We start from the raw sequence: 23,537 nt of genomic DNA, 5'->3' as shown, positions 1-23,537 counted from the left end.
CTAATTATTCCAACCTGGCATAGAGGGCGAGAGCACATCACATCACCTCACGGATACATCATACGATATCCTACAGTAGCTCGTGCTCCAATGTGATATCGAGAGCCAGGGCAAATAGCCAATCATTGTACGGAGTAAGTGTATACTGTATCGCTACAGTATCACAGATGGCAGAACTCTAGGGCGCAGTGTGGTCTTTACGTAGGTACCCTAACGGTTCCATCTGCCCACCCCACTCTCTGGCGCTCACCAACAAAAGAGACATGCGAGGTGAGGTGAGGCGAGACTCTTCACAGAATTGGCCGTGGACTGCCGGCTTCCGGAGTGCCAGTGGGAGGGAGGGAAGAACCATGCATTGCATACACCCATGCATACAGTATGTAATGCAGTCTGCCGTCCACCGTCCAGGCCGTAGAGCCACTAATTAATTGCTGCACTCCCCTAACTACTGTACCCTGTCCCTCGGTGCCCTGCGTGCTCTCCCTGCCCTGCCCTGCCCTGCGATGGGAAAACGGGGATTAAACGGCCGTCGATCACCGTCCACAACCAAGCCAATACCATTACCGTTAAGAGAGTGAAGCATTCATATAATTACCATTGAGAGACTGAAGCATTCATATAATTACCATTAAGAGAGTGAAGCATTCATTTGTGCGAATCTACATTCGTTGGCCTAAGTACGAGGTACAAGCTACAGTATGTAGCGGGTCTCCAGTTCTTCTGCTTCAAGATTGGCTTGCTACAGTAGCTACAGACTGTATCTGCTGGTTGCTTACTGTTCACTATGTACTATGACAGGTCATTTGACTGGGTTGAGTGCGGTGCACTACCATGACAGAGAATCACTTTAGCGGAGAAGATGACTATGTAGTGTTCAGTGAGGAAAGCAGCATGGTATGAAGCAGGGAGGGCAATCTCACAAATGGGTGGATCAGATCCCGTCGCAAATACTGTACTGTAGCCGTTCGTTCTCTGCAGGAAACAACCTCGCCACTGTGGCACTCCACATTCTTGTTCTGTGCTATGGACTTTCTGCCGGACTAGGATGCCTTGCCTGTTATTTAGTGCATTGCTTCACTGAATGTCAGCCCTGCTCGAGAGCTTATGGGTTGCAGGCTCTCGCTTACTGCTTGTAGGGTCCCGCTCATTGGTTATCAAAGGGCAAACCGCCCTGCATCCTCACGGCGCCGTAGATGCCGGCAATATCACCCTTCTCGCCCTTCTGCTCCTTCACGGTCTTCAAGTACGAATCCGCCAGTTCAACCTGCCTCATCCGGCAACCACTCGTCTCGGCCAAGTTCATTGCATGTCTGGCATCTTTTCGTGCCAGGTCAACGGCGAACAGAGGTTCCGGGCGATTGTAGTAATCTCCCGTCTTTAATCGGGTCGAGTAAGCGGTGTAGGGGCCAGGGAACATGACTTCAATGAATTTGTGCAGTTCCTCAACGCCCAGGCCAGATTTCTCTGCCACGACGTGGCCCTCCGAAAGTGCCGTGACCATACCTACAATGAACGTGTTGCCGATCACCTTGAGCAGAGTGGCCTTGCTCGGTTCTTGCCCCGAGAAGTCAATGTTCGCTCGGCCCATCACACCTTTGCAGTACGGTAACACTTTCTGCACTGCTTCGGTCTTGCCCGCGATGACGCAGATCAGTTGACCTGCGTCCGCCATGGCCGGGGCACCGAATACAGGGCATGCGACAAAGTCGCCACCTTTGTCTTCAACCAGTTTGGCTTCCTTTGCCGTCGTGTCTGGGTGAACGGTGCTGCAGTCCACGATGATCTTTCCCTTGACATCCACCTTGAGGATCTCTTCGAGTGTCTCGAGCACTGACGGGTCTTCGCCCAGGCAGTAGAATATAATGTCTGCCTTCGAGACGGCTTCCTGGAGAGAGGAAGCAACTGTTGAGTTGCCGACTTGGGCCGAGAAGTCGTGGGCTTTTTGGATGGTTCGGTTGTAGAGGATCAGAGGCTTGTCGAGGTTGCCCTTTTCTACGATGTTCTTCGACATACCCTTGAGCAGTGGTTAGCACAGCTCGACTTTGCGTCCTGGGAGAAGTACTCACCCTACCCATGTTTCCCAGACCCAGCCAGGCCAACTGAGGTGCCATCTTTGCAGAGTCCGTCTAGGAGAAATTCAAAATGAGGCGTGGTAAGAGTATGAGAGACGTAGGTTGCCAGTAGACTTCTGTCGGTGCTCTCTGAGACTCTATTGAGCCGTTGCAAGCATTGATATTCTTATAGTCATTGAAGGTGATCGTACAAAGAAGCAAGCCTGATCTGTTCCTCTCCGTGTCCCATCATGACGTTTGGTTCGTCGTACTTTCGACATTGCGGGGAGATTCCGAAGCTGACAAAATCCCATATCAACGCGTCTGTACATTCGTACGGACACTGGACTGGACTTTCACCAGTCCCGGGGACACCCGGGTCGTTGGGTTCCAGTTTCAATTGTTCAGCTATCAGCATTTGGTGAACGCGCAAGGGACGACCAGGTGTTGCGTTCAGAAGAGCGACGCGTGAGCCTGGACTTCACTCCTTGACTGATAAACAATCACCGACCAAAATTACTGCAAATTGGAGAGAGTGCCCCTCCCGAGACCAGGCTGGGCACTGGTGGCGCCGCCTATGTCCCTGCCAAGGGGGAATGATAGTGCCTCCGATAAGCGCCAATGATGACCCCAGGTTTGCGGGCGGTGAAGCTGCGTTGGTGGGTTGCAGTTCCTTCTCTTCGCTTGTGTGCAGGTGCGTCACAAATTTTTTCCTCTTCGCAGGACGATGAGGGCTGCGTGACTCAAATTCGCTGAGGGCCTGAACCTCTTGACTGTAGGTGTGCTGTTCTTTAGATCTCCTTTTGGTATATCTTCTGCCGCCTTGGGCTCTTTATCCTTGTCCACCGAGGCATGAGCCAGACAGCAATGACATATGGTCGCACCCACTGCTTGCCTACCACCAATGTTGCCGCTGAGACCTTACGGGCATACCTCCTGTCCCACCCTGCCCGTTGTCGTCCTCGGCTTTACTCTACTCAACCCACGCAACGCACTGAGGACAACCCATCATGCGAGAACCGGGGAGCCTTAGAGCAAGACAAGAGGAGCTCTTTTAGCGAGAGGGCTAGACAGCGTCTGGCAAACAGAGAGTTCTTCACAAATCTGTTAAGTTCCGCTGTTACAAAAAGAGATGCAAAGGCATATATCTCCCGCCTGAAGAACCCGGCTAAGCCGAACGGAGAGCAGACGCCAGCCGCACGGGATTCCATTCCTCAGATAGAAGCGGGAGAACTGTTGGGTCGTACCCGAGCATCAGAAGCAAGCCCAGTCTTCACCCAACATGCGAACGAGCATGAGCAGGAGCAAGCAATCGACGAGCAAGAACTTCTACACGTTGCACTAATCAAGGTCAGCAATGTCTCTACCATGGCCGACGACCTGATAATGGGGATCGCTCAGACCCTATCTTCTCTCTCCCGATTGAGCATGGCACCTTGCGTTGTCTTAGAGGAGCCTCTACAGAACGATCCACAGGCGAGCCGCCAGCAACTGACCCTGGCCGCAAACAGACTCGCTAGTGCAATTGACTCCTTACACGAGTCTGGAGCCAGAGTCCTGGACAACGTGCTGAGTTTTGGTCCGGATGGTCGTCCTCAAGTCTTTCTTCGAAAACTGTTGACTCGTCCGTTGAGACGACGCCGGATACCCATCATATTGCCTATTGCTTACTCAGCCGAGCTATCACGGGCTGTCTCAATCAGCGCTGATGAAGCAGCCCTAGCATTGACGAGGGAGCTCGCAGGCGTCCCGGTAAAAACCCAGGTGGGTGAGCAACACGGATATAGGAACATTTCTTTGGACAGAATCATCGTCGTGGACGAGATTGGTCCAATTCCGAGCACAAAGGCTCTTGACAAACGACACGTCTTCGTCAACTTGGAGCAAGAATACTCGGCCTTGCAGGAGGAGCTACGAAGTTCAACAGACGATGCTGTGTCACAGAAACATGCCTCGAACCTGAAATTGTTCAAAGAGGCGCTGAGGCTGCTCCCAGCTTCGTCCTCGGCACTGCTGACAACCCCACTCGAAGCTGCAAATTCAGCAAGGTTGGCTGACGATGGAGTCTCCAGTGTTGGCACGCGAAGACAAAAGAATCCTCTAATCCACAATCTCTTAACCGACAAGCCGGCATATTCTTCCTCTCTTCCGGCAGGCAGGTTGGGACAAGACGCGTCGGCAATCCCTTTGATCACGTCGACCTTCGTGAAGCGAGGCATGCCGGTGACTATGTTACCCAACCCAGAAGCGCAGACCTGGACGGCGACGTCCAAGCCTCGATTGCAATTGACTGATCCGAGGATTGACCTGGACCGACTCACGTACCTCATCGACGACTCTTTCAACAGGAAACTCGACGTCGAGGCCTATCTAAAACGGGTCAATGACCGTATCGCTGGTGTCATAATCGCAGGAGAATATGAAGGCGGCGCAATCCTGACCTGGGAAACGCCTCCCGGGTGCTCGGACAGCGACACCGACCGACTCGTTCCGTACCTCGACAAATTCGCCGTCCTGAAGAAAGCTCAGGGAGCGGGCGGCGTGGCGGACATTCTGTTCAACGCAATGGTGCGAGGGTGTTTTCCCAACGGTGTCTGCTGGCGGAGTCGGAAAGACAACCCTGTAAACAAATGGTATTTTGAGCGATCGAGAGGGACTTGGAAGATCCCAGGCACGAACTGGACCATGTTCTGGACCACCCCTGGCATTCTGGTCAGCGAGGGGAACAAAAGTCAAACCTTTCTTGATTATGAAGGGGTCTGTCGAACGGTGAAGCCCACTTGGGCAGACGGGAAAAAGATTGCCGATTAGATAGAATGAATGAACGATACGAGAAACTGCGAGTCGAGCACCTTTCCATCATATAGACCTCGTCGTTGCTCATATGCAAATCTATCTTGAATGAGTTCTTCCAACAATGAGGAGACTACTTGCTCTCGAGAACTGGGGTCCCAGCCTCGTCCAACCTGGGTCGCAGCCGTGTCTCTTCTCCGCTGTAATCCTGACCTACGGGCACCTTCGTCTCAGCAATGCCTCTCCTCTTCAACCTCTTCACGTCCCCTCTCACCATGGCGAGAAGGTACACCTCGCTCACGAACTCGACTTCATTTCTCTGCTCTTCAGCCGCCGCGGTTGCTTCTGCAGTACCCTCTGTCCCCTGTGTAGCATGCCTCCTACACAGCCCATGCTCCCTTTCTCTGGTCTCTTCTGCCTCCTCGGCACGCTCTTGCTCTTCATTTTCAATGTGGCGCTCGTTCATCTTCGTCTCCTTTTTCGTCCCGCTAATCCACACGTTCCCCAGGAACAAACTCGCCAGCAGACTGAGCGCCGAGATCGGCAGGATAGAAATGAAAGCCCACATGGTCGCGGTGGCGCCTTGCGCGCGGATGGCCTCCTGTATCTCCGAAGGTAACTCGTTAATCAAGTCCAGCGAGGCTTGGGTGTGCAGGTTGAATGTGGTCGCGCCTGACGTTCCATTTGTGACACCAACCGCGTCGGCGCCGAAATACTCGCTCATCTGGTTCTGGAAGACCGAGCCCATGATCGTGAGCGCCAGGGTGCCGCCAAAGGGCATGGCGAAGCGGAGGACGGAAAACACGGGCGCGAGCCTGTCGCGGAACATGCCGGCCAGGTGCAGGTTGGAGGGCATGAAGCGCATGCCCGTCCCCGCGCCGGCGAGGGCCATCATGACGTTGACGAGCGTTTCGTTGCGGGCTTGCACTGCGTACGCGAGGGCCGCGATCCCCGCGGTCTCGACGACGGTGCCGAGCAGTAAGGGCAAAAATGTCTGGCGCGGGTGCACGTTGCAGATGAAGATGGCTAGATAAACGCCCGCGCCGATGCCGGGGACGTAGTACAGCAGTTGGGTGCCCGCGGCGGAGGCGTCAAAGGCTTCCACGAGCGTGAAGTAGATGCCGATGAAGTAGAAGACGCTGTAGATCGCAGCACCTGTGGAGAAGGCGATCGCGCAGACGAGGCTGACGTCCTTGGAGTGGAGGATTGAGGAGGGGATCATCGGCGCTGTGCCGCGCGGGGGAAAGCTCACCAGGAACTTGGCCTCGTTGGAGAGGAGCATTTCATAGACGAGAAACAGAATGAAGAGAATGCCACCCAGGATCAAGGACGAGAGCACTGCGCCTGACGACCACGGGTAGGTCGAGCCGCCCCAGGCGGTGCCGAGGATGAGGAGCCCAACACCCAGAATGAAGAGGCAGATTCCGCCATAGTCGAGCGTGGAGAGGCCCGACGCTAGTGCTTGGAGATGGGATTGGCCCGCCAGTGGACGAGACATGGAGACCCTGCCGGGCTTGAGGTCGTTGCGGAGGAGGAAAATGCCGACGATGCTCACGACGGACACGCCCGCGCAGAGCACGAAGCAGTACCGCCAGTTCGAGTTGGTTAGGTAGCCGCCAATGACGGGACCGACGCCTGCAGAATTGCCACGTCAGAAGTGGTGTTCAACTCACGGAGAAGATAAAAACTTACTGTACCCGATGCCGTTCAGCAGCTGGAAGATACTGGTGTTGACGGCCTGCTCCCTGAGCGAGACCAAGTCGGCCAGGATGATCATCACGACGTTGGAAATGCCCGCGGTTCCAATTCCTTGCAGCGCCCTTCCAAGCAACAGGACAGCCCAGTCGGGTGCAGCTGCGCAGAGCACACTTCCAATGGCCAGAAGCACCACAGAGAACTGGAGGGCGGCATGGCGGCCGAAGGTATCAGCCAGCTGACCGAAGACTGGTATGAAGGCCGTGGACGTCAGGGTAAATGCAGTGACGATCCAATTGAGCTGGTTGAACTTGTCGAAGTGGGAGGCGATCTGCGGCAGGGCTGTTGCCACGATGGTCAAGTCGAGGCTGGCGACGAAGAACGCAGGGGTCAGGCAGAGAAGGAGCTTCCACCGGTATTTTCGAGCCTTGGTCTTCTCCTGTGCGCACTGTGGACATGGCTGCGCTTTCGGAGCCTTTGGTGGGACCTGGGTATCCCGTGTGGTAGTCGGCGTATCTGAACCGCAGGTTGGTCCTGCTTGTACCTGTGCTTGCTCCTTGGCTTCGGCAGCCTCGCGCGCACGGTATGCTCTGATTTTGCGATATGTATAGATGATCATTGTGAGTTGCGGGCAGTTACGAGCAGTCTTGAGAGAGTAATGGGATGTAAAAGACAACGAGTGGGAGTAAAGGCATGAAGTACACGACAGGACGACGGGGACGAGACATGATATAGCTGTCCTACCTGCTCATCTCCCTCTTTTCGAAGCCCCAGCCAGAATACGAAAGGCAACACGATACCTTGTTTTGTCGCCAGGACCAAATCACAGCCTCATCGCATGGAGTCTTGACCGCGAGGCATTTCGCGAATAGAGCCTAAAACAGCATGGTCGATTTCGCGTTGCTTTGCTGAGGCCGAGACTAAGCCCAGAACGGAGCATTCGTCGAAGAACGACAAGACTTGAAGCGCTGCATGTTGATTGATCTCCAGCGACGAGCTTAGCTTTCAGTCGTGATTCAATACAGCCTCGCGAGGCAGAATAGTTTAATCTCGTTCAAGAGCCTATTCCGAAAACCAGAGATCGCGATGGGAGAACGCATGAAGAAGACAAGCAGCTGAAAGCGAGAGAACGGATGGTGCGGCCGGCAAAGCTTCCTCCCACGGGGCCCTGAAGAACTCCTCGCTGATTGGCCGAGCGTACTTAACCATCACTCACTCCGCTTGTCACATACTGTGTACTCGTCTCCGCCGTCCTCTCTCCATGTCCCTCTCTTCGCATCACACCGTCGGATGAGATAGAGCCACATCGAGGCAGGCATGCCGATATGCATCACATGCAGCACGCCCGTAAAGGAGCTGTACACCATATACAGCAAAGCCGACGACCGAACACTCGGAAAGGGGGTCCGTCTCACCCAATGTCCCAACTGCAAACGCTTTGCCGACAAGTACGTCGAGCACGACTTTGTCGTCTTGTTCATCGACCTGGTCTTGATCAAACCCCAAGTAGGTCTCCACCACCTTTCTAGGGACAGGAACAGGACTAATTGCAAGAAAAGGTGTACCGCCACCTCCTGTTCAACCGGCTCGGACGCTCCGACGACAAATTCGACCCGAGCATCCTGAGACTCGGCACCCTACTGGTCCTGTTTGACGTGTACATCACCTGGGCGCGCGTCGAGCAGTCCAACGCCGGGAGCGGTGGCCGGGTCGACGACTCACGCCTCAGCGAGATGCCGATCCTGGCACAATATCTCTTCTTCCTGACGATGAATGTCCTGGCGACGTGCGCGCAGCATGGAATCATCCGCCTGTTGACGAGAATCCTGTCGTCTAACCAGCCCACGCAGAGTCAGGGCCATGTCCATGAGGGCGCGCCGCCGCCAACCCCAGCATCCACTACGACTGCGGCGAGCCATGCGAACCCTAGCGCCATCAGCACCGCCTTGCTCGTCTCGAGCTGTACCAAGCTGTTCCCTATCCTGCTGGTCATATGGCCGACAGAGGCGAATGAGGGTGACTCATTTGGGTTTGCGTTTCGGGCGACGAACTATGTGGGCTGGGCCGTGCTCCTCAACAATATCGAGGCGCTGTTGATTCTTCTCGACTGTGGCTATGTCGTAGCGACTGCGTTGGCAATCTCGGGTTTTCTTGCAAGGTGGATGGTAGAAGGGTGGTTCTTGAGTTTCGTAGGGTCAGCGGGGGATACTGGACCGGTGGGAGACCTGCTTGCTGCCTACTCCTTCATGAGAGCGTGGCTAGGCATAGGTTGACGATGAATAACCTTTGTAAACTACAATTCTTTTCGGCTCCGTCATTCAGGCACTAAGTAATTCGACCCGGCAATCATGCCTGTATCCAAGTGCTAATAGATACTGAGTGAAATGGATAGGATTGTGGCGAGGTAGACCTTCGGACATTGATTTGTCAGTAATTCTGATTTATGCCCAACGGCACAATGCTGACCTTGCTTGCCTCGGGCAGGTAGAGTCGCAGAGGGTACAATACACGGACGCCCCAGCTCAGCACCCTCCCGAAACCTCCAGGAACTTCTCTCTTGATGTTTTGACTTGCCTTGCACATTGCCTGCCTTGCCCTGCTGTTTCTACAGTACCCGGAACAAAAACTGGATCTAGATGCAGTTTCCAAGCCTTCCATCCCAAACCAGCCCCGTCAAGCGTAAATCCCAAGGACCCGATTGAACGACAGAATACAATCCTACATGGCACACTCATGAATCCCACTCGGGCCCAACTCGTTATACTCGCTTCGACTCAAAAAGCCTTTACTGTTGCCCTGATCCACGATAAACATGACCTTCGCCGCCACCTGGGCGCCCAGAAAACTCGCCTCTTCCATGCCTGCTACGGCCGGGTTCTTCCACTCAGGAAAGTACTCGGGCGGCTTGACGGTTTTTATACTCGTCGGGGATTGGCTGTGCCCGCGGTAGTGGTGCGAAGACAAGGGGTGATTGGGGTCTAGGGAGGCGGGTGTGCCGATGCCGGTCGACGTGCCGGGCACGGCCAAGTGTTGTGGGTTGGGTTGCATCATGTTCTTCGTGGCGGCTACTAGTAGTGGATTGACGCCGTGGCCAGCTGGGTGATGGAGAGGGTGGTTCCCTTGGCCTGGGACGGGGGTGTTTGTGCCGGGGGTGGCGACGGGAGTACTAAAGTTGGAGGGAAGTTCGGAGGTGAAAATTGTGGCGGTGGAAGGTGAGAGGATGTAGCGCGAGTTGAGGGCAGCTAATAGTGCGGGTGTGAAGCCTGGAGAATCATTTAGCAGCCGCTGGTAGCATGAGACAGGGGAAGGGAATGTGTGGTACCTCTGACTCGGCTTCCATTGCCCAGGACGATCAGATTGTCCCAAAGATTTGACCGCTGAGGGACGTCAGGCACGCTTAATATAGCATGGTGGATCGCTTCCGCAATGATATCGATAATACCGTCGCACGTGCCAGGCGGAGGATTTGTCGCCATAAATCGCTCCACCCCAACTTCAACCTCTCTCTTGCGTTTGCGGCTCAACGGTTGCTCGGTCGCAGATTCTTCATCAAGGGGGATGTAGTCGACATAGGTGAAGGTGGCTCGCTCTCTTTCGGAGTTTCGCAGCCGAATAGGTCTGGGTCCTTCGGCAGCCGAGCCTTTCTTTGCTGCTGCCTTCTCGGCCTTCTCCCGTTCACGCTTGGCAAGCACTTCTGCGGCATTGTCGCGCGCCACGATGGCCGCAACGTCGAGGACGCCTTCATCATTCTCATCTTCTCCGTTAGCGCCTTCTTCACCAACGGTCGTGCCAACGCCAGGTCCTCGAGGCGCCTGTCCGGGTCTCAGTCCCTCCCCATCTTTCGCGCCGGCTCCAGAATCCAATGCTCCGGTAGAAGCCGCGGCAGCTGGGTTAACAGCAGGAGCAGGCTTGCCATTCGGTGTAGCTTGCGGATAAGGTGTACCCGGGGATAGAATTTCGCAAATCGGACTCTTCTTTAGCTGCTCGGCCATGTCCTCGTCAAATCCTTGCTTTTCCAGCGCCTCTAGTAGCCGCCTAGTCATAGATCGCCCCCCACATTCGGCGAGAGCCGTGCCGCGTCCGATATCATTGACCTGGAATTCCGTGACAGCACTAACGTCGCATTTCTCATGGCCGACATCCACTACCAGCGCTGTGGGCACTCCATACGCGTAACAAGCTGTCAAGGCCGAATCCATGAGACAGAATGCGGGGATCTTCCAGTTCTCAAAGACATATTGGGTAATCATTTCGTGATCGCGGGCTGACCAACACGGTTGCGCGACGAACAATACCGGCATGTGGAATGGAGGGGAGATCATGTTGTAGATGTGGCTGAGAAGGGCGAAGAAGCAGGACCAGTTTTCTATGCGGCCTGCCACTATGGGGTAAACTGCACCTTCCGTGGACCAGTGGTCATCTTCGAATGACTCGGCGGTGTCGTCTTCGATACTGGTGGTAGCAAGCGGGTCTTCTTGAGCAGGTTCTGGTTGGGTCTGCGATTGTTCTATAGGAATTGGTTCCATCTCTGTGTCTTGTGCTTCTGGTCCTGGACCTTCCTCAGCAGGAGGCGCTTCCTTCATCTCGACATCTGCCCCAGCGACCGGATCGCCATTCGAATTTTCGCCGCTAGACTTGTCGGCATCCTGGTGGTGGTCGGTTTTCGGTTGGTCGCCGTTCGGCTGTTCAATCTTTGGTAGTTCTTCCGCTTTGGCTTGCTCGACCCTGGGCTGGTCTCCGTTTGCCTGGTCGGCCCTTGGCTCGAGCTTCTGCGACTCTCCATCCGTCGGGACTTTGGGCTTCGAGTCGACTTCAGTCGGTACTGGTTCGACGGGCTCAATCTTAGGGATGGCTTCAACCACTTTCGGCTTGGTTGTAATCTTCGACCGGATCTTGACTGGTTCCCATTCCCCAGAGTTGGTGCCCGGGAACATGCGCGTGGGGAAGCGATATCTTGGAGGTGTAAATGACTCTGGTAGTCCGAGTTGGGCTGCGGTCATCTGCGACCCGGGTGCAATGATCTGAGTGAAAGTGTTAGTGAAGGTGGCTAGGCTGATGCGCGGGGCGTGAAAAAAGGCTTACGAGCACATGCTCATCCTTGAAGGGAGGCATCGGTGCGTCGTGCAGGCACGGCTACTGCGTATCACCCCTCGTCAACTTTTGTAGTGCCGCGGGTTGCACGTCTCGATGGCCGCTGTGTTCGCGTTCCTCACTTCCCAAAATGCGACGCGACCGTATTTTCACCAAGGACTATTTACGGCGAAGCACTAGCAGGCTTGGGCAATATGCACGTGATACTCTCAAAGCAAGCGGATATCACGAGACGAGACCTGGGAAGCTCACAAGGCGATTCACAGATTACGAGTACGGAGTAGATTGGATTGAACGCTTTTGGTTGATCTTGTCTCATCTACGGAATATCTGGCTTCATTATCAATCTCAGTGGACCTCCTGTGCTGATACCCAGCTGTTGTCGTGTTCCCCGTGGCTAGTGATACAATTTCCCTGCCAAAGCGACGAACTTCTGGCAACGGCTCCAAAATCCACGCCAGCCATGACCCTCAATTCCGGAACGCCAGTCTGATCGTGTGCTCCCCTCTCCCACACTTGACGTCGAATTTTTCGATGTTCTTTCTCCAACCGTAAAATGACCCACTTGATCGTCATTAGACTCGACCATGTCCACCGACGATCGGGGTCTACCGCGAAGCCCTCCTCGCTAACCACTTGCTGCAAAGCCCGGTCTGTCGCAGTCAGTAAGAGACGCGCCATGTGTGGGCTGCAAGCTAGTAGTCGGCTCAGAAGCTTCGTACGGAAGACCGCCGGTCTGGTCGGTGTCGAAGGCATCGAAATCAAAGAATGAATTAGTGGGAAGTTGGTCAGGATGGAGGAGAAATCCTGCTCCGTCGAGGTCATTGACAATCGCTGCGCCAAAATCTGGAAGAGCTGACACATTGGTAAGAGCGTTGTCGTCGAGAAGGAGTGAAATATCGTCAAAGTCTGGAAGACCTGGAGCAGGTAGCTGATCCCAAGATTGGTCTTGGTGGTCGAAGGGAACGCTGGCAGGCTGATAGCCCAAGTCTCCGGCTGACACTGCAGGTCACACAATACCACAGCAGGATATTGTGTCATACCGGAGACATTGGGGAAGCCAGCGAGCGACGGCATCGACTGTGAGTTTGTCTGCTCTGCTTCGGGATGTTCGTGGATGAGGTTGAGTTGAGGTGCAAGAACCGGTGATTCATTCTTCACCGGTGTCGGTTGTTCAGACTGAACAAGGACAGGCTGGACTGCCTCAACTTCAGTTCCGTCGTTGAACGAAGAGGGAGTGAAGGGCGTTGGTGTGGAGTTGGACGGGAGATCTGAAGGAGATGGTTCTGAGTCGAGATCTACTAGGGGAGGTTCGGTGGGAAGAGGTACGGGGAAGTCTGCTTGAACACCGAACCTCGACTGATAACGGTCAAGCAGTTCTCGGAGCGCGGCGTTTTCTCTTTCTATCCGGATCTGCCGAACCTCGAGCTCAGCAACAGCAGCTTTTTGGCGTTGTCGAGACTTGTCTGCTGCCCTACGGTTTCTTAGAATTCTTTCATTCTTTCTCTGTTCCTTCTCCTCTGCTGTCTTGGCTCGTTTTCGAGGAGGAAGGATCTGTTTGATCTCTGGAACAGGTTGACCCCAGGCTTTCCTCTTCTTCTTCGCCGGCTGTTCAGAGGCTGGTTGGCTGGCCTCTCGGCCATCATCTGACATAGGTGGTGTCGTTGGGTAGGTCTGGCTGTAACCAGCTATGCTGAGGGTGGAAGGGTCGACAATGTCTGATGGGCCAGCCATGGTGTTGTGATGGACGATTTGCCCGAGCGAATGATGTGGCGCACGGAAGAGGGGAGGTGTCAAGTTGGAATGTGGATTATGAGGTGTTTTTGATGTGCTGGCCAAAAGAGACCACCTGTCCTCACGGCGGGTTCATGGTGACACAGGCCCCCATGGGTCAGAGTACAAATTGGACAGAACCATCAAAAGTGAAGAGGGACGAAAGCAAATGCGTGAAGGCTGTTTCTGGGTGATGAAATTGTGAATGTGCTTGCGTGTGAGAGCAGGCAGCGCAATAAATAAAGGACAAGGTGTCAAGAATTCGGATGCCACTGGCAGTGCGATGCAGGGGCGTAAGGGATGGGCTGGGGCTCGCATAGGGGTCACAACGAATCACCGTGCTGATCCTATTCTTACTCGCCAGTAAGACCACGGTTCTTGAAACCGAGATGCAGGCGGTCGCAATCACCCTATTCATTCATCCTTGCCTCAGCCCTCGCATTCCTCCACACTCAGCTCGGCTTCTCAGCCTCAGACTCGTCAGCTTCAACTCCTTGTCCCACCGCTTGTGTGACGAATCTCAGGTCCTGCTGCCTCTCTGCGGCAGCAATCACTTCAGGAGACGTACACCTGTGCTCTACTGTGGTACGCGATTCAGGGGACCTTCTCCACCACCAACACAGGTAGACGGCATCTACTCCGTTATGCCTGGCAAGTTTCCTTTTCCACGAGTCCTCCATGCGGAGCAGATAGAATTGATATGTCCATGGCCAACATTTCGGATTGTCTCGCTCTCCCCACATAATCCGGCCGGATTGTCACTGGTCGGGGTCCGTCTCATCGGGCAATATCACTTACAAACTCGTCAGAGCACAATAGGCCGCATCGACCAGAGTTGCTGACATGCAGAGATTCGCTGCCCGTATACACTCGATAATCTCACGCCTTGCATACAACTTTAGGCTACGGCGTTCTTCTGCGAATCAAGACGACCTCGCATGGGTTTCCAATGAACTATGTTATGTTGTTGCTATTTCTCACCTCTACCTCACAGCAGATGCGGAAATGGGGTATCTCTGTAATTCGACTTTTCCAACCATGACCAGCAACCTAATCGTTCGTGTCCGATGTGCACAACACCTGCCCGAGATTTGCTTTTCATTTCGGGACCATGCGAATTCCATACCCAGCCCCATCTGGAAGTGTCTGTCGCCACATGCTCCAAACTCCTGTCACACCTTGCTATGCATAACGCCACCGTGAAGCAACCGTGTCCAAGAACTCCAAGAAAGATCGCACCACCCTGACTCAGCTGTGCTGGAGATTCACTGGTGCATTCAACACGCGCTTCTTCATCCACTCGGAATCACCGTGCAGCTTTTCTTGATAAATCTCATCAACCAGGTCGCTCACCATGTCTTCGACAATTTGCTCCTTGTAGCGGTCACCAAAGGCACGGGCAGCTGGATGTGATGGACCGTCTTTGTCGTAGCCACACCACCATGGCCCATCGAATTTGCATTCAATGGCACCGCCAGTATAGTGACTAATCGCCGGATAGTAGCCAAGCAGGCCGTCATCAACGTCGCTCTGACCTGCAACCGCGACTCGGCTGCCTTTGTCAATGTAAGATGCGGGCGGCAAGAAGGCGAAAAGATGTTCCCAAATGACACCATGATATTTGCCATTGACCCACAGTTCGATCTTGCTGCCAGGGAGGGTTCGCAGATGAGGAAGTTCGTGGTTGGGATGAGGTTCGGTCAGGAGGTCATATCTCTTGCCCGTCTCGGGGTTGATGGACTTGTTCTTTGCGTTCAGGGTTGGGCGACTCAAATCGGGATTCGGAGTGTATTCTGGACATTCGAAGTAGGTCATCCCCTTGTGCAGGAACGGATTACGGTCGCGAATGATGTCGTGATCGGAAGGAATATTGCACCCATGCGCTGCCGCAAGCGTGGCGCGAGTCTCTGCGCGAGCATTGGTGGCCTTCTTGACGGTGTCATCTTTGGTCTTAGCACCGTCGGCACCGTCCTTGGGCTTGAGGCCGCTCTTAGCAGTTTTCTTCCCGGCACCCTGCTTCTTCTTGATAACGGCCGGACCGCACTTGAGCTCAGGATACTCTGCTGGATTAAATGTGCCATCCACCACCTTCTTGTGCACCTCAAGGGGCGGCAAAGTGATCATGAGACCAACAACATCACCAGGCGACAGGTCATCAAAGTCCTGCCCGCCTTCTCCCTGCATGTGGTGCATGCCGGTGTTAAAACGAACGCTCCCATATTCTTTTGCTCTGCCACTTCTCAAGACGACAGCGTATGAGTACGCATTGGTTCCCATGTTCTCGCTCCAATGGTGTTCGCGCCGACAGAGCCCGACTCTCAGGCCGCCTCGATTGGTTGCAGTTCTATCAGGAGTCTGTGTCTCGGCAAGTGCGCGGTTTGGGTCTTCTCTACCAGGCGGGGCGATGCTGATGACCTTGGCCTCGAAGAAGAACTGGCCTTCTCTCGCAAACACGTTGGCTCTTGTGGTGTAGCTGCCGTACTCCCCGCTCTTGCCCAGCATATCCCTGGTGAATACATTCTTCAGGTTCTCGACGCCACATTGGGGATGATTCTCGTCGCTCAGGCGGGCGTAATGTGGGGGAGGTTCGTCGGTGTGGAAATAGAATGTTTCTGGATCTCGTTTTGCGCGGATGTAGTACCGCTTCTCCTTGCTCTCGACGCTACATTATCCACATATTAGCCACTGTACATGTCTGAGGGGAAGGCGGTCGCTTACTGTGTGCCTAGTGTGCAAAAGTCAATCTTGTCGCCATTTGGGCAGATCTTGGTGTGGTCCAAGAACTTCGGGATCTCCTTTTGATCCTGCAGGAACTTGGGGTCATTGGGAGCAATGTAGGTAGGAAGCACCACCAGCTTCTCATCTTCGCTCTTGTCAATCTTGCCGGAGACTTGCTCCTTGACCTTTTCACTCGGCTTCTTCTCACGATGTCCGCGGCCAGAAGTCTCGTCCATGCCGGCCTTCTCTGCCTCCGGAGGCATGCGCGCAGCTTTCGGCTCAGACTTTGACTGGAGTCTCTCGCTACGACGAGAAGAGGGAACCTTGAAGAGGACTCGGTTGCGCATACGGCCGTCCATTGTCGCGTCTATATGGAAAAAGTTGGCTATGCGTCACCGTAATGGCTAAACTTCGGCCGCACTTTAATCCACGTGAAGCGGGAGATGTTGAGATTCAATTCACTTCGCTTCTTCTAACAAGGACATTATCTCCATGCTGTATGCTGCTGGCGGACATAGGCAGCATTCCTTCCTTGGTCCTTCTCTCACTGCTTTGCAGCCTCTTGTTCTTTCTCTCACAGTGCGACAAAATGGCTCCAAAGCAGTATGCGCGGTTTCCAACCAGCTTACGGCATATCCTGGAGCTTTCCTATTGTCCCTGCAACGTGCTCATCTGTAGTATCTCCAGTGAGGATGTTTCTCCATCAAACCATCCTCGTCGAAGTTAATCACACGGTCGGTTGGAGGAGGCCCAGTCGCCGCATCTCTCCTCTTGTTCTCGCGGATATTGATGAACGTCATGACCGCAGAACCCGTACCTGTGAAGCACGTGCACGCAAACAGGACCCAAAAGCCCATCTTATACTCCGGAGCATCTCTTGCTGGGAAAAGATAGCCGGTCGCTACACCCATTGTTGATCCGAAAGCTTGGAACAATCCTGTTGCGATTCCTTTCTTGATGTCCCCACAGCAGTTGCCCGTGATGTTGCCGACTGACAGAGTCACCCCAGAAAGGATCCCAGTAATGACGAGGAATGTGGCTCCATAACGGGCATGGTTGTTTTCATGGGGAAGAAGGACAAGCATCAGGTCACCGATTGCCGCAACGATCGAGTTGATGACTAGCAAACCAGAACATGACTTGAAGCGGTCGGAGAGGTACCCGACCACAAACACCATCACGAATGCAACGCAATAGGGTGGTGCGACCATGAGTTGGGCCTTGACCTTGTCGAATCCCATCGTGTTCACGATGATAGGGGTGAATGTTGCAATGGTGTACGTGGATACGACCTGGCACATGTAAATGGCAATGTTCATCCACATACGCCAGTCCATGAGCTGCTTGAGGACAGTAGACCACTGGATCTTTCCGTGTGTGCGGTTGCCATCGCGCATCATGCGCCAGTCGGCCACGTCGCGCTCCCGGGGCGTAAGCCATTTGGTGTTGTGTGGACGGTCGGGAAGAACCCAGATGCAGAGGATACCAAAGGCAATGGTGAGCAGACCCTCCAGAATAAAGAGGACCTGCCAGTTCTCGATGTTAGGGTTCTTAATATGTGCAACCCCGTACGCGATCCAGCCTCCAAAAGCGCCAGCAATGGGTGTCGCAGACAGGTAGACACAGATACGCTTTCCCCACTCAGCTCGAGGATACATCTGACCGCGACTATCAGTAAGGATTTCATTCGAGCACGGGTTAAACAACATACCACCGTCGTCAAGTATGGAGCACCCGAAATGAAAGCCGCTTCGAAGATACCAAGGAAGAATCTAATCGCAAACATGCCTCCTGGTCCCCCTGCGACTGCTTGAAGCGTTGCCACGATGCCCCAAATGACCTGCCATCCGGTCAAGAGCTGTCACATCGCGGATGGTTCTTGGACCAAGACCTACCATTGCACCTGCGAGGTAGAGACTCGGACGGATATATCTCATGCCGATGTTGGTGAAGAGGTCGGCCACGCATGTCCCTACGAAGAACATGCTCACCGCAAGACTGAATTGAGCTCCGGAGATGTTGAGGTCGGTCTTGATATCCATCAACGCGGCGTTTCCTCGATTGACGATTTAGCTTTTCGGTCTTGCAATCGAGGTCGTGCAAACTCACCGAGGGCGCCTCTGTCCAGCCAGGTGAAGATGTACAAGACCAAAAGAAATGGTGGTAGACGAAGGTCAATCTTCCTTCTTACACGTCGCTCCTCCTCTGGCGTCACTGGCGGATCGAGGTTGTTCAACCTGTCGACGAGCTGTTCATGCTCTGGCACCTTCTCCACATGGATGCCTTCGGCATGAATAGCCATCCCTTTCGACATGTTGATGGGTTCTGGGAGGGTTGTCACGCCAGCCATCATGGATGGTGATATTGTAGAGCTTGATGGATAGGGGCAAGAATTGAAATGAAGGAGGAGAACCGGATTTGGCCTTCAATTTGAAGCAGATGGCGGTAAGCTATAGAATGACCACATGCTGGAGAAATGCCGATCTTCGCCTCTGTTACAACCATATTCCAACTTCCTTCCATTTGGCGTAACCCTTCGCAGCATCGGCGAAGACGCCGTCGGCTCCTGGGGTACTTCTACCGCCTGCCAAGATGGTGGTTTCTTGTCATGAGGTTCGCCATGATAAGACGGATGGCTGGAACAGGGTATCCTTGTTCCCGGTGAGCAGCTGTCACGCTGCAAATGGCTAAGGCTGAACCGGCCAGTAGTGCTTGAACAGGGAGACAAACGAGACGCATGCCGTGGATCATTCTCCACATGGGGAAGTGGATGTCACGCCCTCCGCACGCCCAGAACGTGGCAAGGCGATGAAATGAGCCGGTGGAAGTGAGCAGCGGAAACCGTGCTAAAGGTGCGACAATGATCATCCGGCCTAGACATCAATTCATATTGGCTCTCGAGGTCGATCTTCGCTGCTCACGCCAGAGGGGTGCAAGTTCCACCGCTGCAGCTTCCTCACTCCCTTCCATCGAGCCTGGGGTGCAGCGAGAGGGAACAAGCAGCCATGACACTTCGTTGCGTACGTCGCGACTTCTGCGGACAACCACCTCATTCTGCTCGTAAGAACAAGCACCGCGAAGCAAGCATGGCACGATCGTGCCGTCCTATCCATACGAAGTGCAGTAGCTCGCCTTGTTCCTATCGTGCGCACTGGAAACTTTTCAAGCCCCTTGCGATTGGGAGCTCGGGACAGTGATGGCCGAGTCGGTGTCTGGTCTCTCGTCTGGCAGCGCTGTAGTACTGCTTGGCCGACATTGATGGCTCTTCTTGCACCAAGAGCAAGACAACGGAGACCTCCTCGCAATGTCCATTCTGTTTGAAAGGCAGCACCCCTGTCCTCCTCTCCACAGATATGGGGGTAGCTGCCGCCTCTTCCACCTAGCCTCGGTTACACCCTACCCCGCGGGGGCGCATATCCAAGGTCTTCCAAACTCGGCGTCTTGTGTTTTCACAACAGAGTCGTCGAGCTATATACGACAGACTATAAGAGGTTTCCATGCCTTATCGGCAAGCCGGCAGAACGTGCTGAGAGGCTGCCGCGGGAAAGTCCGCCCATCATCTGCGAGCAAACGCCACTTGTCTGGCTGAGATCGGGGTCATCGCCCGCGGGGGCGGCATTAATTGACCGTACATCTTCGCAAACTTGTACAAGACGGACACGCTCACTTGAGGTGATGCTGTACCCTGATTCATGACGTCCTTGCGCAATAAGTGCGAATTCAGAATCTACAAATATCTGTACCACCACGTCTAGGGATTGTTCGCACGTTGAGACGAGAGTTCTGAGCTTCTGTTGTACGACAGCTGTCCTCCGTCAGCGTACTGTACACGATGCCTCACGCTACAAACACTGAGTATCACCACATACAGCTGAAGAAGCTAGCACCCACCTTCGCTGCCGAGGTCACCGGCGTTGATTTCTCCAAGCCGGTGGAGAAAGAGGTCTTCGACGAGATACATCGTGCCATCGTGGATGTATGTCAGATACTACTCGCATTCTTTCCTAATCCTCATGCCCAGCATGGAGGGGCTAACATGATGTTGGCAGTACGGGGTGCTCGTCTTCCGCAAAGCCAGTCTCGACGATGCCCGCCACGTTACCTTTGCCGCCTTATTTGGCGAGCTAGACGATGTTAAGCCTTACCTCGCGATGGGCCGCAAGAACAGATTCCCCTTCGACGAGCTGTTCGACGTGTCCAACCAAGAGGATGACGGCTCGCTTGTCAAGCTTGGCAGCAAACGGCACCACATGGGTCTGGTAAGCCCGACGATCTGAGGCGGCACGGTCAAATCGAGTGAAATGCTTACCAGGATAATAGGGCAACTCGATATTCCACGTCGATTCGAGTTTCAATCCGCGGCGAGCAGGCTACAGTCTTTTGCGCGCCCACCAACTTCCACCGAGAGGGCACGGCGGCAATACCGATTTCGCAGACACCAGAACGGCATTTGTCGAATTACCTGAAGACCTCAGGAAAGATCTCCTTGAGAACGAATACATCGGCGCCCACAGCTTGATGCATTCCAGGAAGAAAGCGGCACCAAAAGACAGCGAATGGCTTCGGGACATCGATCCGGAGAAGTATCCTTATGGGCGTCACGACATCGTCCAGACCCATAGGCCTAGCGGCCGCCCGAATCTCTACATCGCCAACCACATGCATCATTTGGAGTATAAGAAGCCCAGATCCGCCAGCTTCACTCCCACAAAAGAGCAGCCGTACGAGCGTGTGCCACAGCCACAGGGCACGGAACTCATTGAACGATTGCTCGCTCATGCTTCGCAGCCCAGGTATGTCGTCAGCGTGGAATGGGAAAACGAAGGAGATCTCATAGTTTGGGACAATACCTGCGTCATGCACAAGGCCGGCGAGGGCACCTTTATGGAGAAATATGCTCGGGACATGAGGAGATGCACAGTACATGACGGCAGTATCGATGCGTGGGGTCATAATGAGAGGACGACGAAGAGGATGGGGTTGCCGTGAACACGGGCGAGCATCAGCATCAGTGTCGGCACAAGGATGCAGATCAGCTTTGATAGTGTTGAGACCTAGAAATATCAGTCATTGCTTTGTCATTTTGTAAGCACGCTTGACGACCACGTGTCGAAAACCGTAGCCATGTCGGCACAGGTTTGGCTTCATCGAAACGCGCCCTGTAGAATAATACACCCCTGCTCTCCTCTCGGCCCCAGGTCAATACCCGGAGTTAACTTGAAGTCGGGGTCGAAGTCGAAGTCGAAGTCGGAGTCCACACCGGCGAAAGTCCGTACACATCGACCGCCTCATTTAACGCCTCCAGTCAGACGCCAGAAATCGGAGGCAGCTAAGAGAAGTAGTTGGCTGCATTATACCGATGGAGAGTAAGATTGAAGGTGCATAGCTTTTGTTCTTTGATTTCCACAGCACCACTGACGCCGCCCCGTTGGAGTAGACTCGAAGGACCGAGTACAACTTGACTACTGAGACACTTCTGGTTCTTCGACAATGTCATTTCTGCTGGACGCATCCCCCTGCCTGAGGGGGGCTACATTCTGGGGCACTCTAAGACAGGGAGCCGCAACCGCAGCGTACACGCGGCGGAGGGTTGGTGAATGGGGAACATTCCTGATCTCGACACGGGCGAAGCAGCGACACGGGCAGCAGCAGAAGCAGAAGCAGCCGTTCAGCGTCTTCTCAAGGAAGTACCGAGAGCGCGTTGACGCCGGCATCGAGGTCCCTGAGCAGGGCGCGTCAAAGGTCTACAAGAGCGCCGACGACGCGATTGCGGACCTCAAGGACGGGAGTGTCATTTTGTCGGCTGGGTTCGGGCTCTCTGGCGTGGCGGGTATGTATAGGCACGCGCACACATTCGTATGCAGCATGATATCTATCTATGTTCAAATCTTTCCTTGGTCCCGCAACTGCTCGCAGACGATCTTACTGACCTCGCAAACCCACAGAGACCCTCATCGACGCCATCCGCCACAAAGGCACGCGCAATCTAACGGTTGTGTCCAACAACGCGGGAGCCGGCGAGCACGGCCTCGCCAAACTCAGCCCGACAGGCCAGGTCTCGCGCTGGATCGTCTCCTTCATAGGCAACAACAAGCCGCTGGGGAAACAGTACCACGAGGGCAAAGTCGCCGTGGAGCTATGCCCGCAGGGAACTATCGCCGAGCGCCTGCGCGCCGCCGGGGCCGGCATCCCCGGGTTCTTCACCGCTACAGGGGCACGCACGCTGATCGAGACGGGCGGGATCCCGCATCGCCTGGGGCCCCGTGACGCAGCGACAGGCAAACACGCCGTCGCCGAGGCGGGCCGGCCGCGCGAGACACGTATCTTCGACGGGCGGACGTACCTGCTCGAAACGGCGCTGAGGGGCGACGTGGCCATCGTGCGAGCCTGGAAGGTCGACACCGCGGGCAACTGTATCTTCCGGTCAACCACCAAAACGTACGGCGTGCTCATGCCCAAGGCGGCCAAGCTGGCCATTGTCGAGGCCGAGCACGTCGTGCCTGTGGGGAGTTTACATCCCGACCACATCGATCTGCCGGGGATATATATCGATCGGATCTGCCCCGCCACGTCGGCCAAACATATCGAGAAGATCGTGCTGGCAAAGGACCACGATAGTACCACTACCGCCGACGGTGCCGACGCCGAAGCAAGCAAACGCACGCGCATCGCGCGCCGCGCGGCCCGCGAACTCAAGGACGGCTCGTACGTCAACCTCGGCGTCGGGATCCCCACGCTGGCGCCCTCGTTCTTGCCACCCACCACGAAAGTGTGGCTACAGTCCGAGAACGGGATCGTGGGCATGGGCGCCTACCCTCGCACGCGCGACGAGGCGGACCCCGACACCATCAACGCAGGTAAAGAAGCCGTCACACTGGTTCCTGGCGCCAGCACGTTCGACAGCGCCGAGTCGTTCGGCATGATCCGGGGCGGGCACGTCGATGTGTCTCTTCTAGGCGCGCTGCAGGTGAGTGCCTCGGGCGATCTGGCCAACTATATCATCCCGGGCAAGGCGTTTAACGGGATGGGCGGCGCGATGGATCTCGTGTCTAACCCTGATAAGACCAAGATTATCGTCTGCACGTACCACAGTGATAGGGATGGACGGAGTAAAGTTGTCGAGGAGTGTGAGTTGCCGCTGACGGGGAAGGGGGTCGTCAGTCTAATTATTACGGAGCTGGCGGTGTTTGAGGTCGATAGGGTGGGTGGGAGGGGGTTGGTGCTGAAGGAGGTGGCTGAGGGGGTGAGTGTTGAGGAGGTGAGGGAGAGGACGAGCGCGAGGTTCACTGTCGCTGAGGAGGTGGGCACGTTTTGAATGGGGAGGAGGCATGGTGAGATGGGAGGAGATGTGGCAATGAGTGTTCTTCGAACCGTGCCACAGAGGACAGTCATGAGCCAGCTGAACCACATGATTAG

General features: G+C 54.8%; 10 protein-coding genes across 10 annotated transcripts; 4 read left to right on the top strand and 6 right to left on the bottom strand.

Moving 5' to 3' along the window:
- Positions 1–1,144: 1,144 nt before the first annotated feature.
- A1O7_05887 (uncharacterized protein) lies at positions 1,145–2,111 on the bottom strand (the record flags this gene model as incomplete). The annotated part of the gene is made up of 2 exons (XM_007759895.1): positions 1,145–2,014; positions 2,067–2,111. 2 exons carry the CDS (start codon positions 2,109–2,111, stop codon positions 1,145–1,147), a joined length of 915 nt encoding a protein of 304 aa, XP_007758085.1.
- An 807-nt stretch (positions 2,112–2,918) lies between these two features.
- A1O7_05886 (uncharacterized protein) lies at positions 2,919–4,862 on the top strand (the record flags this gene model as incomplete). The annotated part of the gene is made up of 1 exon (XM_007759894.1): positions 2,919–4,862. The coding sequence occupies one exon, from the start codon at positions 2,919–2,921 to the stop codon at positions 4,860–4,862; it is 1,944 nt and encodes a 647-aa protein (XP_007758084.1).
- Positions 4,863–4,977: 115 nt separating this feature from the next.
- A1O7_05885 (uncharacterized protein) lies at positions 4,978–7,158 on the bottom strand (the record flags this gene model as incomplete). Its single annotated transcript, XM_007759893.1, has 2 exons — positions 4,978–6,479; positions 6,537–7,158. 2 exons carry the CDS (start codon positions 7,156–7,158, stop codon positions 4,978–4,980), a joined length of 2,124 nt encoding a protein of 707 aa, XP_007758083.1.
- A 698-nt stretch (positions 7,159–7,856) lies between these two features.
- A1O7_05884 (uncharacterized protein) lies at positions 7,857–8,812 on the top strand (the record flags this gene model as incomplete). Its single annotated transcript, XM_007759892.1, has 2 exons — positions 7,857–8,045; positions 8,099–8,812. The coding sequence occupies 2 exons, from the start codon at positions 7,857–7,859 to the stop codon at positions 8,810–8,812; spliced, it is 903 nt and encodes a 300-aa protein (XP_007758082.1).
- Positions 8,813–9,257: 445 nt separating this feature from the next.
- A1O7_05883 (uncharacterized protein) lies at positions 9,258–11,539 on the bottom strand (the record flags this gene model as incomplete). The annotated part of the gene is made up of 2 exons (XM_007759891.1): positions 9,258–9,802; positions 9,862–11,539. 2 exons carry the CDS (start codon positions 11,537–11,539, stop codon positions 9,258–9,260), a joined length of 2,223 nt encoding a protein of 740 aa, XP_007758081.1.
- Positions 11,540–12,258: 719 nt separating this feature from the next.
- A1O7_05882 (uncharacterized protein) lies at positions 12,259–13,364 on the bottom strand (the record flags this gene model as incomplete). Its single annotated transcript, XM_007759890.1, has 2 exons — positions 12,259–12,632; positions 12,674–13,364. 2 exons carry the CDS (start codon positions 13,362–13,364, stop codon positions 12,259–12,261), a joined length of 1,065 nt encoding a protein of 354 aa, XP_007758080.1.
- Positions 13,365–14,651: 1,287 nt separating this feature from the next.
- A1O7_05881 (uncharacterized protein) lies at positions 14,652–16,480 on the bottom strand (the record flags this gene model as incomplete). Its single annotated transcript, XM_007759889.1, has 2 exons — positions 14,652–16,065; positions 16,122–16,480. 2 exons carry the CDS (start codon positions 16,478–16,480, stop codon positions 14,652–14,654), a joined length of 1,773 nt encoding a protein of 590 aa, XP_007758079.1.
- A 309-nt stretch (positions 16,481–16,789) lies between these two features.
- Positions 16,790–18,435, bottom strand: A1O7_05880 (uncharacterized protein; the record flags this gene model as incomplete). Its single annotated transcript, XM_007759888.1, has 4 exons — positions 16,790–17,779; positions 17,833–17,961; positions 18,017–18,177; positions 18,231–18,435. The coding sequence occupies 4 exons, from the start codon at positions 18,433–18,435 to the stop codon at positions 16,790–16,792; spliced, it is 1,485 nt and encodes a 494-aa protein (XP_007758078.1).
- Positions 18,436–19,953: 1,518 nt separating this feature from the next.
- Positions 19,954–21,110, top strand: A1O7_05879 (alpha-ketoglutarate-dependent 2,4-dichlorophenoxyacetate dioxygenase; the record flags this gene model as incomplete). Its single annotated transcript, XM_007759887.1, has 3 exons — positions 19,954–20,097; positions 20,171–20,380; positions 20,442–21,110. 3 exons carry the CDS (start codon positions 19,954–19,956, stop codon positions 21,108–21,110), a joined length of 1,023 nt encoding a protein of 340 aa, XP_007758077.1.
- A 501-nt stretch (positions 21,111–21,611) lies between these two features.
- On the top strand, positions 21,612–23,436 carry A1O7_05878 (succinyl-CoA:3-ketoacid-coenzyme A transferase; the record flags this gene model as incomplete). The annotated part of the gene is made up of 2 exons (XM_007759886.1): positions 21,612–21,951; positions 22,067–23,436. The coding sequence occupies 2 exons, from the start codon at positions 21,612–21,614 to the stop codon at positions 23,434–23,436; spliced, it is 1,710 nt and encodes a 569-aa protein (XP_007758076.1).
- Positions 23,437–23,537: the final 101 nt, after the last annotated feature.

The sequence above is a fragment of the Cladophialophora yegresii genome (assembly GCF_000585515.1).
Source record: "Cladophialophora yegresii CBS 114405 chromosome Unknown aczIN-supercont1.4, whole genome shotgun sequence".
Taxonomy (NCBI): Eukaryota; Fungi; Ascomycota; class Eurotiomycetes; order Chaetothyriales; family Herpotrichiellaceae; genus Cladophialophora; species Cladophialophora yegresii.
This window is presented reverse-complemented; position numbering and strand designations above follow the sequence as displayed.